General features: G+C 38.2%; 4 protein-coding genes across 6 annotated transcripts; all 4 read right to left on the bottom strand.

Annotated features, from left to right (window-relative positions):
- Positions 1–18: 18 nt before the first annotated feature.
- AT1G05910 (cell division cycle protein 48-related / CDC48-like protein) lies at positions 19–6518 on the bottom strand. Its single transcript, NM_100472.2, has 11 exons — positions 6388–6518; positions 5711–5980; positions 5323–5424; positions 3393–5216; positions 3123–3311; positions 2839–2975; positions 2082–2324; positions 1477–1663; positions 1141–1206; positions 779–1028; positions 19–637 (listed from the first exon to the last, which is right to left on the bottom strand). The coding sequence occupies exons 2-11, from the start codon at positions 5936–5938 to the stop codon at positions 231–233; spliced, it is 3633 nt and encodes a 1210-aa protein (NP_563753.1). The 5' UTR covers positions 5939–5980; positions 6388–6518; the 3' UTR covers positions 19–230.
- A 478-nt stretch (positions 6519–6996) lies between these two features.
- NTH2 (endonuclease III 2) lies at positions 6997–9885 on the bottom strand. 2 transcript variants are annotated; one of them, NM_202038.4, is made up of 11 exons: positions 9691–9885; positions 9468–9586; positions 9217–9283; positions 9046–9117; positions 8824–8948; positions 8446–8512; positions 8228–8319; positions 7900–8037; positions 7709–7813; positions 7489–7572; positions 6997–7375 (listed from the first exon to the last, which is right to left on the bottom strand). In NM_202038.4, exons 1-11 carry the CDS (start codon positions 9836–9838, stop codon positions 7232–7234), a joined length of 1161 nt encoding a protein of 386 aa, NP_973767.1. In that variant the 5' UTR covers positions 9839–9885; the 3' UTR covers positions 6997–7231. The 2 variants fall into 2 exon arrangements, with proteins under 2 accessions (NP_973767.1, NP_563752.1); NM_100471.4 differs by having other exon boundaries at positions 7021–7375; positions 7489–7813; positions 9691–9878.
- A 522-nt stretch (positions 9886–10407) lies between these two features.
- AT1G05894 (uncharacterized protein) lies at positions 10408–11998 on the bottom strand. The gene has a single exon (NM_001035900.3). It carries the CDS (start codon positions 11901–11903, stop codon positions 10530–10532), a length of 1374 nt encoding a protein of 457 aa, NP_001030977.1. The 5' UTR covers positions 11904–11998; the 3' UTR covers positions 10408–10529.
- A 60-nt stretch (positions 11999–12058) lies between these two features.
- On the bottom strand, positions 12059–17478 carry ARI5 (RING/U-box superfamily protein). Of its 2 annotated transcripts, NM_001197991.1 has the most exons (16): positions 16865–17478; positions 16669–16711; positions 16436–16560; positions 16103–16208; positions 15924–16014; positions 15475–15647; positions 14935–15039; positions 14719–14807; positions 14436–14543; positions 14190–14280; positions 13995–14084; positions 13866–13913; positions 13501–13572; positions 13322–13415; positions 13106–13232; positions 12307–12751 (listed from the first exon to the last, which is right to left on the bottom strand). In NM_001197991.1, the coding sequence occupies exons 1-16, from the start codon at positions 17101–17103 to the stop codon at positions 12568–12570; spliced, it is 1785 nt and encodes a 594-aa protein (NP_001184920.1). In that variant the 5' UTR covers positions 17104–17478; the 3' UTR covers positions 12307–12567. The 2 variants fall into 2 exon arrangements, with proteins under 2 accessions (NP_172080.2, NP_001184920.1); NM_100470.5 differs by lacking the exon at positions 16669–16711 and having other exon boundaries at positions 12059–12751; positions 16948–17431.
- Between the last annotated feature and the right edge of the window lie 443 nt (positions 17479–17921).

The following is a 17921-nucleotide window of genomic DNA, read 5'->3' as shown; positions in this document are numbered from 1 at the left end:
CAAGATAAGAGAAATCTTTTTGGTTTTGTTTATGGCTTTTTGTTTAAGATTGAAAGATGCAAGTTCAAATTTACAAGAGAATCCTACCGATAAACTATTACCTTTTGTTCTTGCAACTTTTTCAGTCAAAAGAAGAATCCGGATTTTAAAAAACCAAAAAAAATCTTTTGTTCCTTTCATTCTTTCTCCTAGCAAACCTATCCTAGTGACCGATATGAGAAAATTTAGATTCAGAAATTCGCCTGATGCTGTGCGAATTCCGACAAAAATCTCAAAATTGAATGCTTAGGATTATTATCATCATCACGAAGCCCTTTGTCCAGAGTCTCAAGAACACCCTTCATGATTCGAGTGTAAAGCCTCTCCATCTGCGGAATGCTGTAGTTGTCAGTACGTTCCATGAATACTCCCTTTACAGATTCTGTTCGGCTTGAAATTTCTTTATCCGACTTGGCCGCAGGACCCTTGCAAGAATCACCACTCATATCTTCTGCAGATGCCTCTTTACTTGGTGGCTCGCTTTGGTCTTCTCTATCACCATCTGTTGGAGAAGGAGCTGCTGACTGTGGGTTGGCCGCATCCGGAGATGGCATTTCTTGGCCTGAATCTTGGTTCTGTGATTTGTCTGCAGCTGAATCTGTTCATCACAAGTATAAATAAGTCTCATTATCAAAGATTTTTTCTACATCTAGGAACCCTAGATCGTAAGCACTCAAAGCAAACCACCAACACTTAACACGTAAAACAAGAACCAAATCTTAGGTTGCAGTGGCATTACCTATACTGACAGCATCAGTAGTTTTCTTGGGCTTTTTAAGACCTTCATAATCTCGATCTAAATTAACCTCTGGCTGCACATTTCGAAGTCTGGCACTGGTTCTAGTAACAGTTCCCATCTGCACAACAGGAGCTAAACCGAGGATTGATCCACTCAGATCATCTGGTATCAGTGAAGGACCACCTTCAGCTGCGATCTTATCACAATATGTTAGCAGTGCTGGGTCCATCTGTGACAGCATCCCATGCACCTGAGACATAATGATATCTATGGCTTCAGATAACAGCTTTTGGGTGATGATAGACTTGCAGCAATTTTAAATGGAAAAATATATATGCAGGCTGAGAGACTTGCAAACATACTACATCTCGAAGCTCATAGGCTCTACTGACAATTCTCGCTCCAGCGTAATCATCTCCATTGTAAGCCTGGATAAATAATTGAATGACGTTAAGTCAACCACCATCAAAACATTACTTCATGGGTAAGAGTCTCATTCGTTAGCATTGAATCATTCTGTTTAAAAAAGCATCTATTCCCTCAAAATATCAAATGATAAAAACATGAATAGTAAGGACAATGTCCACACCAACCAACAACTCTCTCCTTATAACTTTTCTAGTGCAGTGACCACACTTTTTGAATTGTCAAGGTTTAATAGCCATGTAAAAGAAATGTGTTGTAAAATAGGAGTGCACCTTGGCATTTCTCACAATGAGATCCACATCTTGCAAAAACGGTGTACATGTCAGATACTGCCCAGTATCAACACGCTGCAGCAGAGTAGCCGTATCCATTGGAATTTGAATTATTGAGCGATAGTTTGGAGCATCCTCGTCAGTAACTGGAAAGTGGAATGCGCTGAATCTTTTATCATATAGTATTCTGCAAAGCAAAAGTATCCGATAAGTAACAATATATCTTTTATCATATAGTATTCTGCAAAGCTAAAGTCAGCACTGTTATATCTAATAATGTTCATCTCTAGGCCTCCCGTTGACAAAAAGCAAAAGGCCTTCTTGATCTAAGTATAAAGGCAAACAATAATAAAGCTTCAACATAAACACGCAAGCCTAGCAGTAGAGTGTAATGAAGATTATAAAAAATGACAGAGAAGAAACAAGGGAAGTATTTTTAAAGCTGGATCTCAGTATTTTTTGAAGTGTACCAGATCTACAAACCAACTGTTCTATCACATAAGCATATAGATTAAACGAGAGAATTTACAGCTACCAAAATATCTTGCGTTGAGTACACACTTTGCATGGATGTTTATTTAACGTGAGGGCCTAGACACATTTACCTATTGCAAACATCTCTGAGACACATACGCAATCGCCGAAGGGCATGCTGCTCTGCTTCCACCTTGGCTTTTACTTCTGCGGGTTTTGGACCAGTAGGTTCTTTTGGAACCTTGGGAAGTTCTGGAAGGGGTTGTGGTCCATCAGGTTTGCCATTTAAGCCAGAAATGACTGAGAGAGCAGCTTCAATCAAACGGTCAAAGAACAAAGACCTGTCTTCACTTGATGGTTTGTCCACAGTATAGCTGAAAACAAATGTACACAATATGGGAAACTGAATTATAAACCATAAGCGTGAGGACCATCAACCAATAGAATGAAGAAAATTAAATTTGTAACGAGAACCAAGGAAAAAGTAGCTAAGTTGGGGAATGACACAATAAATAGGCAATGCTATTTCACTGGAATTTTTCTCTGAACTTTCATGTAATTGGTCAAATATATTGTATAAGTTCATAATTAAATCTGATCATTACTTGCCAAACAAATTTAGAAAAACCAAAAACATCAACTTGGAAAACATACGTAAGCATCTACAGCTTCATATACTAACTCGCAGGCTACTGATACATGCCTTTTGACTTTGAAAGAATGACCGACTTTCAGAACAAGTTTGTACAGTATATAATTATATTGCAAGGATGACCGACTTTCAAAGAAAGTGCCCTACCAGCTTTTATGGGATAACAAAAGAAAAGCTAATAATAAAGCTGTAGTATGGTACTGGACAAAGTGATTACAAGTAGAACATGAACTTACACAGATCGATTGTCAAATACTGACTGCTCTTCCATGTCAGACAATTCACCATAAGATGTAGCAAGTAATAATATGGGTAGATTTGATGGCAATTCTTCTAACAAAGTCAGAAATACAGCCCTAAGCTGTTCATGAGCCTGCAGTCATCAGTATCAAATCATTAGACTGGCAATCTAAAACAACCAACAGGACATCCTAATACATTATATTAAGTGAACACGTAAACATGATCTCCAAAAGTAACTGCAGTAAAGTGGAATTTGGTTTTAAAAAAACACACTTACATTTTCCCACCAATTATTGAACATTGGTATGTAAAGTATTGAAGGTGTTGTTCTTCTAGCTTCACTAAATATATGTACTAACGCTTCTTCTGGGGTCTTTGCACCAGGATCCGAAAGGAGAGATGGAAGTCCCAGAGAATGAATAGGGAACTTTTCTAGCTCATGTAAAATTGCAGGCCCAAGATGATCCTGTTCGACTAACAAGTACGTGAATTCAGTTCATAATAATAAAGCTTTAAGACATAATCACAAGAAACGACAAGCAATTACCAGTCCAACTCCTTCACCACCAAGCAGCAAAAGTCGAGGTCGATAAACAAGAGGAATTGCAGATCCAAATGTAAGTATTGACAGCTTCGTCAACTCCGATGACGTGGCTGACGAGGGAAAAATATCTGATATTAAACTCATGGATTCAAGGAGGTGTCGATGTAAACATGGCAACACAACCGGAGAGAGTGGTCTGGATTGCACAACAGACCCTCTATGGGCAGCAGGAGTAATAGCTGACATTGCCTCTACAAAGTGGCTCTTTTCAACATTAACCAACCCAACATCTATGGCGTATTTATCATCACTGGTATAAACTTGTGGATATTTCTCACGAAAAGCACGAATCGCAGCTTCAGTGCACAAAGCTTTTAGATCAGCACCACAATACCCTACACAAGTAGCTGCCAGTTCCTCTTTCAGCTCCCTAGTAGGTGGGTGCTTCCATTTACGAGTGTGAATATCCAATATTTCGGCTCGTGCTTCGCAACCTGGTAAGGAAAAATTAAACTCCCGATCGAATCTGCCAGGGCGGCGTAAAGCTCCGTCTATTGCATCTACCCTGTTTGTTGCTCCAATGAGAACAACTTGACCACGAGAATCGAGGCCATCCATCAGCGCCAGTAAAGTTGAAACAATAGAATTATGTATTTGTTCCTGCTTGCTAGATCTTACAGGAGCAAGACCATCAATTTCATCAAAAAAGATTATGGAAGGCTGGTTTCGCTGAGCCTCCTCAAAGAGTAGCTTTAGCTGTCTCTCAGCCTCGCCAACCCACTTACTAAGAACATCAGCACCCTTCCGCATATAAAAGCTAACTTTCTGTCCAGCTTTTGAAGCAGCACATGCTAATGCTCGAGCAATCAGTGTTTTACCAGTGCCTGGAGGACCACACAGCAGTACACCTCTGGGAGGAGTAATGCTGTAACTTGCAAAGAACTCTGGATACAGCAACGGAAAGAAAACCATTTCCTTCAAATCATTAATGTATTCGGACAGCCCACCAATGTCATCAAAATTTATATCCTCATTAATCTGCAGTGGCTGGATATCTGCACCTCCTTTAGAGCTTGGGCCAGCAGTCTGAACACCAGAAGTTAATGCAGCCAAACCATCACTCTGGTGACCCCAACCAGAAGCTCCAACGTTCAACCCCAATGAACTTGACCCATACGTGTCCAAACCCCCAAATAGCCAAGGTGCTCCAGATCTGTTTCCACCTCGAGCCCAGGGAATTGCAGGGCCCTGGTCCAACTCGTCCACAAGAAGAGAATCATCTGAATCATCTGTTCTTGTAAAGCGATGGCGCTTGTGAGGCCGAGACCCACCTCTCCTACCATCTCTTCCAACCCTGGTGCCCATGCCCTGATGCAATACTCTCCGAGGAGATCTAGGTTGTTGTTGCTTGTTGATTTCTCCCGTAGGCATTCTCCGGACTTCAGCACGGTTTCGCAGATCATATCTCTTCCTTCCCTCTTGTTCTTCATCACCCTCTTCATCATCATCACCATCTTCTTCTCCCTCATCTTCGCCATCGCCTTCATCTTCTCCATTACCCTCGTCTTCAGCCTCAACCTCATTTTCACCATCATCCGCATCATCTAATTCATTCCCATTCTCAGTTTCATCTTGGCCATCTTTCTCTTCTGATGTATCTTGGTCAGCGCCAGATTCTGTTTTCAGTCGTTTATTAGCAATTGTTGTTGAACGACGAGGACGGAGACCCTCACGACGTGGTGCCAATTCAGCATCCATGTCCTTTCTACTTTTTGAAGTTGAGAAGTTTTTATGAACTCTCCTCCTCAAAGTTCGATATGCTGGACTCTGAAAAAGATCAGAAACTTATTTTCAAGAGGCATACCACAGTACTTAAGAGATAGCTTTACATTACATTATCGAAGTGCCATATTAAACAGGAATATATTCTGACCATCATATCCTCATCCTCCGCTCCAGAACTGTCTGTATAGTCCTCCAGGTTTACAGAAATTCTTCTCTTCCTCGTGGAACGCCGGAGATCAGATGCAATTGGCTGTACGTCATTAGCAAATGTATAAACATTCTGGTTTAATGAGACAAAAAAAAAACGGTATGCATTACAAAGAAAAGAACCGATTAGACTACTTTCATGTTGTTCCCCTAATACCCTCCGCAGACACAGTAACAAGTAAAAGTAGAAAATCAAGACAAGATAAAAACAGATGATCATATGTATATCCACTTACCAATGATGTACTGAAGGATAAAACTATAAAAGATGAAGTGCCAGATATTAGAGTATTGATGCAATATCATAGGAAGAAACATGTAATGCTTACCGCGGCATTTGATGCCCTCGCTGGACGGTTTCCTTTGTGCAGCATCTTTGCGATCTGAGAGGCTGCCGTTCTTGTCTTTGTGTTTCTTTTCCGATTATGTAACATGTTTGGTGAAGAGTAGTACAAGTATGAGCGACCATGCAATTTGGGCCTCCTCCTAAGCCTATCACTGGTTCTAACTGGCTTAGTAACTGAACCATCTCCTTGACTTGATCGCTTGGGATGCATGGATAAATGCTACCTCTGATGGTTATCTCCTTCCATAAACAACTACAAACCCAAGAGTCACAAATCAAATTTCACAAATCAAAAGAATCCCAGAAGGAACACATCTAACATTCTCTCACATACACGGCCCTTTCCAGGTACGCCAACTCCTAATAGACATGCATTCATAGAGATAAAACCTGAAGAGAAAGCCACTAAACCTCCGAGCAAAACAATGAAAAATCTAAACCAAACCCTAGAAACTGAAGCGGAAAATGATCATCCTCAATCAAATCTACGGTTACTGTTGAGAAATATAAACAAATCCTTGCAAATAACTGCTAAAACGACTGTTTATCCGATTGCATTAGCCAAAGAACTGGAGGAGACAAATCAACTGACAAATGAACGGAGAGAATGCAAAAACGAGAAAGCGTAAGAGATAGATGATGACACAAAGACGCAGAAACCTGAGGATTGAAGAAAGTGGACAGAGAGAAAGATCGAAAGTGTCAGTGGAGACTGCAGAATTTGCAGGTCCGTCTTCGTTGCTCTTCTCCCTCTTTTTTTTTTTTCCTCTTCGAACGTTTTTTCTTTTTTTTTTCCGGCTGCTGCTTTAATAAATTTTCTTCCCCACTCTCTCTGTTTGGACGTAAGAATATCTCTATCCCCAGCTCTCTCCTATTTCAAGTTTTTATTATATGGAAAATAGTCCCCCAAATTTATTATATATCATAATATTAACCCCATAACTTTCCTTCTACTAAGTATTAAATTACGGAAGTAATACCTTACTTTAAAATTAAACTTTTAGGACCATTAACATTTCTTAAACCCAATGTGATCAGCCATCACATCAGTAAGGATTCTTCCGTCTTGCAAAATTCAATTTGTTGATAATCTTTTTAGTCTTTACATAGAATATCAGTTAATTTTAGTTTGACCAAAGAAAGAAATTTCTGTTAATTCTATATAAGGGGAATTCAAAAATTTTAATGTTTGATAACAAATTAGATAGATTACAAGGTGGATGACTCCAAAATCCAAATCACTTGCTTTTAGTGGAAACACTTTAAAAGGTTCTTGAATCATCTTTTAAGTTTTTTCATAATATTCAGTTAAAAGTGTACTTGCCCAGTGTCTTTCATAAGGGTAAGTTTCCATTCTATAAGTTTTAGTTTTACACACAAGTGGGATGCTCTTGCATTCCCCATAAAGCTATACAATATCTTGGATACAATTTAACTTTAACCGAGGACTAATCAAAAAATGGGTTTAACAATGATCTAGAAGGAGAATCCAGAGCCAAAGCAACTAAAGCTTCTTGCTTTTGATAGATTTCTTCAATTTGGATGATGTGCTCGGGGTCTCCTTGAAGGCAGAAGGGCAAATCTCAGTAATACTACAAGTTCCACAGTGTGGTCTTAGCGGTGTGCATATCGTTTGTCCAAAACCTACCTGATGAGATTTCAGACAACAAAAATGTGAGGACGAAGATTAAGTGGAGTGTAAGTAGATTGTTCTATGTATGGTCATGCATCTATAAGTTAGGATATCCCAGGATGACGCACCAACAGAAAGTTTATAGCCACCCATTCTCCTTTTGGAAGCCATTGTTGCAGAGCTACTCTAGTTTCCTCAGGGGACGAGGTTTTCTGGTCAAGAACAAAGTAGAGATAGGTGACCAAGAGCAGATAAGCAAACTAAAGAAGAACCAAATTTTACCAAGTGTTAAGAAATCAATCTCATAGCCATATATACTTCAACATAAACCTGGTGTTAGAGAAGCACCTGTTTCGTTCCAGGTTTAGACACCCAACCAAGTCTATTGCAAATACGATGCACATGTGTGTCTACACATATCCCTTGAACATCATTCCAGGCTACATGCAAAACCTATCGCAGTACATCAAAGAAACCTTTTAAGAACTTTGAAAACATGTATCTCTCTTACAAAGCGGAATAATATGGGCAACTTATACCAGATGAGCAATCTTAGGACCAACTCCTGGAAGTGAAAGTAGTTCTTCCAAAGTCCTTGGAATGTCACCGTCATATTCCATTAGACATATTTTTGCAACTTTCTTCACATTAGTAGCCTTTCTAGTATAGAATCCAACCTAAAAGTAAAGGGGAAACAGTAAGTTTCTTATCGAAATTAAAACGATAACAACAATTTCTATTTATAGTTTCTCACTCCTTTCCTTTTAATTTCTTAAATACTTCTCATGAAAAATATGGCAGCTGGGGGCATAGCAGAGTCAAAGAGCCCTTAACAACATGAAGTAAGATTAAAAAGGGATAATGTACCGGATAGATCAATTCCTTAATGGTTGATTCATCGGCTTTGTCAATGGCTTCAGGAGTGAGAAGGCCATTTTGATGAAGTCGTTCTACTGCCGCTGCATATTATAAGTGTTTGAATATAATATCAGGAAACTTGGAGATCCAGATGAAATCAGAGATACTAGAATGCTGAAATTAAGCGTTCTTGCAACATAGGGAGAGATAAGTAATTCAAATCTCACCACCAGTTATGTGCTCTTTAGTCTGACTTGAAAGAAGTGTTCCTATGAGCACATAAAATCGCCTTTCCTAGAAATAGGGAGAGATAAGATCAAAAGGAAAAACAAGAAGGGAAACCTTCCATCGACCTTTCAAGGAAGCAAGAATTCAGAATATGAAAATTTTCTAATCATAAGCTAGCATTTGTTACTAATTCACGGTAAACCACTTGGAACTTGGTTCCCAATATATGCATAGAGTACTACCATGTAATAATGAAAAGCAAATGGGAAGTAATATTTGAGAAAGCAATGAAACTATCTCATTGTATACTTCCACATAAAACCAATAGGCACAAACTCAGCAATACCTCAATTCCATTTAGTGTAAGATATTTCTACCTTTGGAGGTAAAAAGCTTCCGGTTCTATCACATTCTACAGCATTAACTGGTGCTTCTTCTGAAGGTTTCATTTTTCGAATACCCTCGAGCACCTTTTCCCAGTTTTCAGGTGGTATGCCTAGCCCTAAATAAACATCTTAGGGACATCGCGTTTTCCGTAAAGAATAAATGTACCCAAAATGCCACTAAGAGTAGTAGAGTAGAGTCTCGTGAAAGAAAACCTGCTGTTTTGATCGACGATGCAGAAGGGCTAGCTTCTGTTGATTTTATGTATGAGTTTAGTTTTCTCGTCCCTGCAAAACAATTTCATACAAGTAATCATGGTGTTAGTTGAAGAGTAGTGAGAACAAGTTTTGGCTCAGTCACTAATAACTATAGATAGTGAGACTTACTAGATGAAGCAGTTCCATTAGTCTTCTTATAAGGAGAGTCTTCTATATCAGGTAATCCACACATGTCCTGCATTACATAAACAAAAGACCAAGAGGATCATATAATACACATCTTTAAAATCTGATTAGTTAAGAACATAAAAAGCAGTAACTTTTCTCAAGCAAAGGGATCAACAAATTGCCTATAAATCTCAAAAATTATCATACTCGACGCAAGACTTGAAATTTCCAAAAACCCTATTATATATTACCTTGCGGGCCTTGGTTTCTCTGGCGGAACATTTCTTTACAGGCTCCAAATCATCCTGCTTTATCCTCTTCTTCCTTAAAGAGACTCGAGTCTCAGACTCAGAAGCACCATGCGCTGCCTCTGATTCAAAAAAAAAAAAAAAAAAAAAAGCATCTAATCAACAACTCGACCAGTTAGAAAGCTAAGTTCCATCAGTAGAAAATTCCCACAAATTCGGAGTAGACCTGAATTGGAATCGGAACGAAGATTTAGGGATTCTGCAGAGATTGATTTGGCAGATGATAGAGTAGTAGCAGCATACATACGGCGATTCATAGCGTTCAAAACTCGAGCGACGATGGGAAATGTTGAAGCGGCTCCGGTGAGAATCATAGAGCCAATCAATTTTTGTGTTTCATCAAATTCAGGTAATAAAATTTATTTGTTTTTTTTTTAATGGTTATAATTCAACGAGAAAAAAGTTTAAATTATTAATTTTGGAAATAATATTTAATTTGTGACGTTATTTATTAATTACGGCCGAACTGGGCCATGGAGAAGATAAAAACGGCGACGGTTTTAATAGAAGATGAAAACAACGATTCCTTGCCCCACACTGCAGATCTTTTGAACACAAAAACTAAAAACCCTAGATCACTCTATTACAAGGCGGATTGGGAGCTTCTTCCCTTTTTTTATCTACCTCTTTGATTAAAAGTTTTGGAAAAAAAAAAACCTAATTAGTAATTAGAGAGTGTGGTTTGGCGACAAGAGCAGCACTAGCAAATCTGGACCAGGAGGACTGCAGCTATTGGGATCCACATGGCTCTTGGCTTTACTAGGATTTTCATCTTGCTCATTGTTGGGTTTTCCTCCCCTGTTTTATTTTACTAGTGAAACACAACTTTTTGTCATGAATATATATGGCTTCTTGTTTGGTCTGCTTTAGTTACTGGCGCGACAAAATATCTCAGGGCTTTTAGTCAATTCGTCTAAATTAGAATCTGATTATATATAAAGAGAAAACATGACAAAATTTGTTGCCAAAGACAGTTTTTGCTTTTGGTTTTGGCGTAGAGTAGTTTTAAAGGGAATCATCGAACAAGAAAATGTCAGAGTTAAATTCTGAATCTATGCCCTCTCTACCCTTGAACTCACCAAGCCCCACTGCGTTCTCTATTGAGAAGTCATTCATCAATGAGAAATCGTCTTCCAACATTGTCTTGCTTCTGCGGTTTATGAGCTTTCTAGCTGTTATTTCCACTTTGGCTCTCTCTGCTGCAATCACTTCTTCTGCAACTTCAAAAGGTACAACCTTTGAACATGTTTTGCTCGAGTTTCTCAACCTTGACGGCAAACTTTTGTTCCTCTTCACGCAGTTCCTGATGGGCTCGTTCTTGATGCTGTCATTTTTCTTGTTGCTGTTATTTCTTTTGAGCTCTGGAATCTTGGCTGCGTTTGTTAAAGGGCCATTGAACACAAGCTTTCTCTTACTACCATCTTTAAGATCTAGTTTTCTTGCTTGGAGAAGTTGTGCTCTCATGGATCTTGGAGAGCTACCTGCAGAAACTTTGGCATTCAATAATTTCTTTCTTCGAGGTGACATTGAGAAATGCTTCAAAATATCCTCAGGTGTCCAATCAAATCTCTGTTCATATGGCCAGAAAAGCGGCTCATCGACATTACTACCACTGCTCTTAGAATCCACAATCTCTGCACTTTTCTCATCCAGACATATCTCACGAACCAAAGATGTTGCCGTGTGATTATTCAGATCAGATGGAACATCAGAGGAGATTATCAGAGAAGAAGCATGATTTCCTGATTCAAGTTGTGTACCTGAAGATTTTGAAAAGCTTACTTTCTTTCCTTGTGAACTCTGAGTAGAAGAATCTACAACGGTGAGATTTGGAACAGAACGAGATGAATCTTTCTTCTGAATATTTTCTGCATTCTCTTTAGTGTTTCTCGGGATTCTGGGACGGTCTTTAATGGAACTTACTTCTTGATGATTCAGAGAAAGGGAAGTTTTGGCAAGGTTTGATAACCAAGACACTACACTCTCATCAACCGAGAAACGAAACGAAACAGATAACCTGCGTTCCTCAAGAAGAGAAGTAGGAGATGCACAATCTGAAGATAACCAAATGGAATCACTATCATCAAAGCTTCTCCATTTTCCAAACTTGTTATTCGTCCCACGATCATCGATCTTTTCCCTTCTTGGTTGTGCTGGTGCTACACCACCTAATGGTTTGATCCTTGTTTTGTTTGTGACATCTGAAATCTTCTTCGTTGCAGGTAGCCTCATGGATTCAAAGTTAGCAGAACCTGTTGATTTCGATCTTGGAAGCAACTTGGGTTCACTTGTTGCATTCTTCTTCTTCCTCATGGAGAAAGATGAAGCCACTCTCTTCACAAATCCCTTAGATCCATCTTTTTCATTTGTGAAAGCCATTGAAGTGCCCAATCACTTTCTGTAAGACTTAGCCTGAAAAAATCAGACAAGAGATGTTTCAGTAACAAGCATTGAGCTTATACGTTGAGGAGTACATGTCGCATTCAATTTTTAAAAAAAAAAAAAAAAAGATGAAGACAATGACACACCAGCCACTAACTTCTTGGAAATTTTGAAGGAGTCAACACATGACTACTGCATTAGGCAGAGAAGATTTGTGTTTCGCGCGTTATTACAAAGGCAATATTAATTAAGTCGCATGAAGGGTTCTCTTTGACAAGCAAGTTTGTAAAAGAGCCAAATAATGCTTTCTTATGACACAATGGTGGTACCATTTGCAGCTTGAACTCAATTCAGATAAGAAACTTCAGATGGTTCAAAAGGCAATCAAAAGCCAAAGTAACAATGTGCAGATTCTTTAATACTATACAATATTTAGGGTAAGCAAAGACTATCATGAACCCTTAAGACAGAGAGAGATAGTTAACTTGTGTGTGCAGTCTTGTGCCTTAACAGCCTTCAAACTCACAGGAGTGTAGTCAAAAGTATTCTAAACCCCAAACCTTTCTCCAATTTGCTGAACTCTTAAAAAGTCTTTCTTCTTCCTGAGTAATCTAGACCTTTGTGAGAGAGACTGAGTGATGTAACTGAAACCTGAGAGATCTCAATTGCCATCTGGGTTTCTGCTGGACCCGCCATTTTTGGAGCTTCCTTTACCTTTCCCACCGCCTTTTGTCTTGCTAGAAGGTTTAGAGTTAGCTGGTTTGCTGCTAGCAGCTTGTGAATCCACATCAGCAAGACCATTCTCCAGAGCTTTCACCAGATTTTCAAAGAAGGTTTTTGTTATGCTGTTCATACACGATAGAAGCCATTAGGGTTAGCATTACATATGGTTGTTCCAAGAATCAACTAGTTCACCTAAACCTACAACAGAATCTGACAATAGATTCGAGTCAATCTGACTATAGCAAACACTTATGACTATAGATAGACTCATCTTAAGTCAACACGGATTCTAGATTGATCTGTCTGAAAAGCTGATGTCTTTTCTTGTTCTGTACTAAACAGCCGGATAGATGTAAACAAGACAATAGATAGACTCATCTTAAGTCAACAAGGATTCTAGATTGATCTGTCTGAAAAGCTGATGTCTTTTCTTGTTCCGTACTAAACAGCCGGATAGATGTAAACAAGACAATTACCTGGTTAAACCAGTTAATTTTGTCCGGAAATGATTGAATTCCTCTGAAGGGCCCTCAGCAAGTTCAAACACCTCTATATCCTTCTCTACGCATTTGTGGAGCCTCTCCAAACCTGACTCAGCCTCCCCTGATCAGATCAACAAGAGAAACTTCAACTTCAAGGGTTCACTGACACAATTGACTGTTCCAGCGAAATCTACAGATAAGAGTTCTGACCTTGCAAATACTCAAAAAATGGTTTCTTAGCATGATCTTGTAGATAGTATCCATATGCATATGTCCATTTCAGTACCCGTCTGCATTCAATGATCTGCAAAAGTATAAAATACATGAGGGAACATTCAGAGAGACGTTGTACATAAATGTCATGTATCTGAAGATTTTTAGCTGCTAACCTGGAGCCAAGCCTCTGCGATAAACTTGAGCTGAGATTCTGGTGTGCACTGAATGTCACTAAGCTTCCCAAGCTAGCAGAAAAATGGGAAAAGTGAGACATCAGCATGTGAGAAACTTCCAAAAACTTAACGTTCAAAATTCAATATAATTGCACACATGTATAAGCACCAGAAATTCAAATCAAAATACACAAAGTAACAACAATGCATCTACTTAGTCTGGATCCAATTTGGTGTTGCAAATACAAGCAATGGGAATAGCTGCTAGCTCACATCATTCTCCACTCCAAAAGAAGAATTAACTATCATTTGGTAGATAAAAGATGAAGGAAATAAAATTCAAAAATAAGATTAATAACTCTTACCTTCTCTGATTGCATTTTCTGCAGATCCCCCATAGCTTTTTGCCTCGACTGCCAAATCACTTTAAAAAGTAAATATATATGATGGAAAATCACAAAAAGCATAAGAAATCAAATATAAATTGTCCATACCACTTGATTGCTTGCCCAGCGTTCATAGTAATGAGTGTATCTCTCTAGCGAATTTTTTGCCATCTCTCGCCTCCTTTCAGCCTCATCATACTAAAACAGGAGAAATTTAATTGATATCAATCAAACAATACCATTAGCTCAAGTGATTGCAGAAAATTTCACCACAAATGATCAAATAAGTACAAGAGGTCTTACCAACCCTTCTTGCTTAGCCGCCTCATACCGGTTGCAGGCATAAAATCCACCAGTTCTTTCCCCGTGTTCTGTCCATGCGTTAAGGCAAAGCCTAAAGATTCAAACGAAGATACGTTCATGAGCACATCTTGCATTTCTATCACAAGATTAAATCCTAAGATATCAGACAGTAATTGCAACCCAGCATTGCAGGGAAAGAGTAACAACCAAACTAAGATACTTCCAGAGATGTGGAGAAAGCATTACCAACAAAACTCAAATTTACAAGGTGGTGTGCATGTCATGTGCATACAGCCATGATTCTTTTCAATTGGCCGCTTACACTTTGGACAAGGCTTTGAATTGGCAAGTATCCTGGGTATGAGGAGGAAAAATAAGATTAGCAAGTAATATAATAAAATGGAAAATGCATGAAAAATGACTAAGTTACAGAAGTAATTAAATATATTTGTTCAGTGTGATATATGGTAGTAATAACCACTTAACCAGAAGATTAGGGAGCATGAATACGAATAAAAGGAGCATATACCAATTCATATTTTCAGATTCAGCGCTGTTCTTTAGTATCCATTTTCCAACTGTGTCACAATCCACAGGACGGTGAGCCTCTTCAGTGCACTGGAATTTCAAATTTATCACAGTTCCAAAATGACCAAATAGTCAAAACAATTGTGGTTCAAACACAAAAAAAAAAAAAAAAAAAAAAAAAAAAGTAGATTAATGGTCTCTGATTTGAAGAACTTACATTCCAGCAAAAGCTATGCGAACACAAGCACGAAACATCATAACTTTCGGTCCCACCAGCAAAATCAATTGCATGTTCACATCCTGGGGCAGGACACCACTTCATCTGAAACAGAAAAAACAAATACGAGCAATATTTCAAACTAGACACACAAAGACACAAAAACTGATGACAAAGTAGTACTTTGCTCAAAGCAAATGCATTGAAATACGTTGGGATTATTGTGATGTAATTCAAGAAGAAAAGCTGGACGCCATTCCATACAAGATTAAGAAGAGGAAAAATTAGGTAAATCTGGAGACAGAGAAAATCTTCGACCAATACTAGTATATGCTAAAAATTGTAATAGCCAGTATAGAGAAGTAAAAGCTTCCTGGAAATTGGAGTCAATTAAAGCATCATAGGGAGGACACGCGGATAAACTGAATTTTAAAGTTTAAACTATATAGACGGATCGAAAGAACTCGCAAGAGCATCAAGTAGTTTATGCTTCTTGCATGAAGATATGCAGTCTGAATATATATTATCTTGGAAGCTTACCTCTCTGTTGACTTCGACATAAGATCTAAGAAAATATCTATAATACTTCTCCTTGTCTTCCTTAGAAGCCAACTTATCGATCATATCTCGACCAATAGCAGCAGGACAAGAAGGGTCGGGACATTTTAGCATCAAACAGCCTGGGCCATCATTGATGGTTGTGCTTATATAACCTACAAAAGTGCACAGTATAAAACGAAAGGTATCAGAAAAGAGATGTTTTAGTAGGAAAAACAGTATATAAAACTTAGATCTACGCATTCCAGACATGAAGGAAACTAAAGCTTAACAATTAAATTCATAGGCAAATATCTTTTAAAATGTGTAAACCGAAATGCTAACTAAATAAACACTCAGATAAATCCAAGGAAAGTAATAAATCAACAATCGCTGTTTCTGAAGAAGCTACAGATGTAAGCATCTAACGATAATGGAGGGAAAAAACATACCTGTCCAACATGTAGCGCAGAAAGGATGACCACAAGAAACCGATACAATTTCCTCAAGAGTGTAGGAATCAAAGCATATTCCACATGTAAACTAAACATCAAATCATGCGTCAGTGAAACATGATTTACCAAGCGAGAATTATAGAAAACAATTCCGAGTCGAGAATTAAAGGAATTACTTCTCTGCCATCAGGTGTTGTAACAACAGGTCCCTCTAATATGCCAACAGTTCTGCGAACTCTCTCCTCATCCGCAAACCATTCATCATTAACTTTACTGACACTCCTAAAAAAAGAAACATTTCTCAGGAGCATTAGGAAACTAGAGAAAGACACTAGTTTGGACATCAATATAGAGTCCATTAAATGTAGCAGATCAAAACAATCCCATGGAAGAGAAAAGTCGTTTTGAAACAACTAGAGGATAAACAATGTCGTGGATATATCATCGAAAACAAAGGAAACAGAAAGATTTATAACAAAATCACACAGTAAATGTAAAAGGGATTTTACCAGTGATAGTGAAGAAGCAAAGTACTTGCTTCGACATCGGTTATGGAGAGGACCGCGGAAACTCGCCCAACATCATCGTTCTGATGCCTGCGAATATCTTCTTCCTTGAGAACAACATAATTACTCTAGAAGCATACATCATTACAACAACACTGAGTCAATATGGTCAAAGTAAAATAAGAGCAGATATGAACTAAAACCAATAAACAGGGAGAGAACTATTGAGGCTAGACATTGCATGAATAAAGCAAAAGTCTTAAACCAAAAAAAAAAAAACTTCTTAAAGCTCAGCAGCATACCCCATTAAAGCCGGAACAGAATGGAAAAACTAACCTACCAAAGACTAAGAAAGTAAGCTCAAAACGGCAAAAAGTTGCAAACTTTAACAACCAGATAGAGTAATGAACAAAGAGGCCATATTAACCAAACCAAACAAACAAACAAAAAACAGCTTCCAACATTCGCCATCTCTGCAAAAGCAGCCCAAAACAAGACACTAAAATCGAAGCCACCTTAGAGCGATAGGAGGCGATGATGGCGGCATCGTCGGTGTCAGCCTCACCAAACCCGAAATCAGTTTCATCACTATCGTTGTCATCATAGGTGCCGCCGCTGTAATAATCATAATCTACCGAGTCCATATCGTGCATATCATCATCGGAATCCATGATCTTTAGATAAAGACTAGAGATTTAGCGGAATCAGACGAAACCCCTCTTCCTTTCTCGCTGGACAAAGTAGGGTTTGGGGGTTACCAAAAAAGAAAGAAAAGGGTATTGCTTTATAGTAGAGAGAGAGAGAATTCGCAAGGGAAAGTAAACAGCTTTATAAGGAACCGAACAAGTTGGAAAAATTGGTAGCTCTCTCTCTCGATTCCGGATCGCTCGCTGCGTTCGCGATTCAGAAATCGAGTAGATGAGAGAAAGATATATGGACTTTTGCCACTATCGGTTTCAATTGATTTTTAGTAACCAACAAAAAAAAGTTTAATACTATTAGTGTAATCAATTTAAAGTTTGGACCCAAAAAAAGAACAAAGTAATCGATTTTAAGAACAATGGAAATTCTATAAAAGTAAAGTCTATGATATTTTTCTTAAAAAAAGAAATTTTGTTTATTTCTTACAAAGATTTTTGACATTTTCTTTGAGAAGTCACCCACGTGATATTAAAAACAAAAATAATTAGTTCTTCAACGTAAAGTAAATCTAGGAAAATCAATGTTTAAGCACCATGAAGCCAAAATTGAACTGAAAATGATTTCATGTAGAATTCAACTATAGTATATTGTTTTTAAATGATTAAAAGAGTTACGTGTTGCATTTTGGTGTTTTATCTTCTAGTTAATGAGATAGTTTTAGATGTGACGGATTTGATTTGTCAAAATGTTGAAAGAATGGTAAACCCCAAATTAAACATCTCAAAAAAATGAAGACTTCCTCGAGTTGAGTATTTAATAGGGTTTGCAATTCCGGACCGATGTCATA

This window comes from Arabidopsis thaliana (assembly GCF_000001735.4).
Source record: "Arabidopsis thaliana chromosome 1 sequence".
Lineage (NCBI taxonomy): Eukaryota > Viridiplantae > Streptophyta > Magnoliopsida > Brassicales > Brassicaceae > Arabidopsis > Arabidopsis thaliana.
The sequence above is the reverse complement of the archived record's forward strand: the minus strand, read 5'-3'. Positions and strand labels throughout refer to the sequence as shown.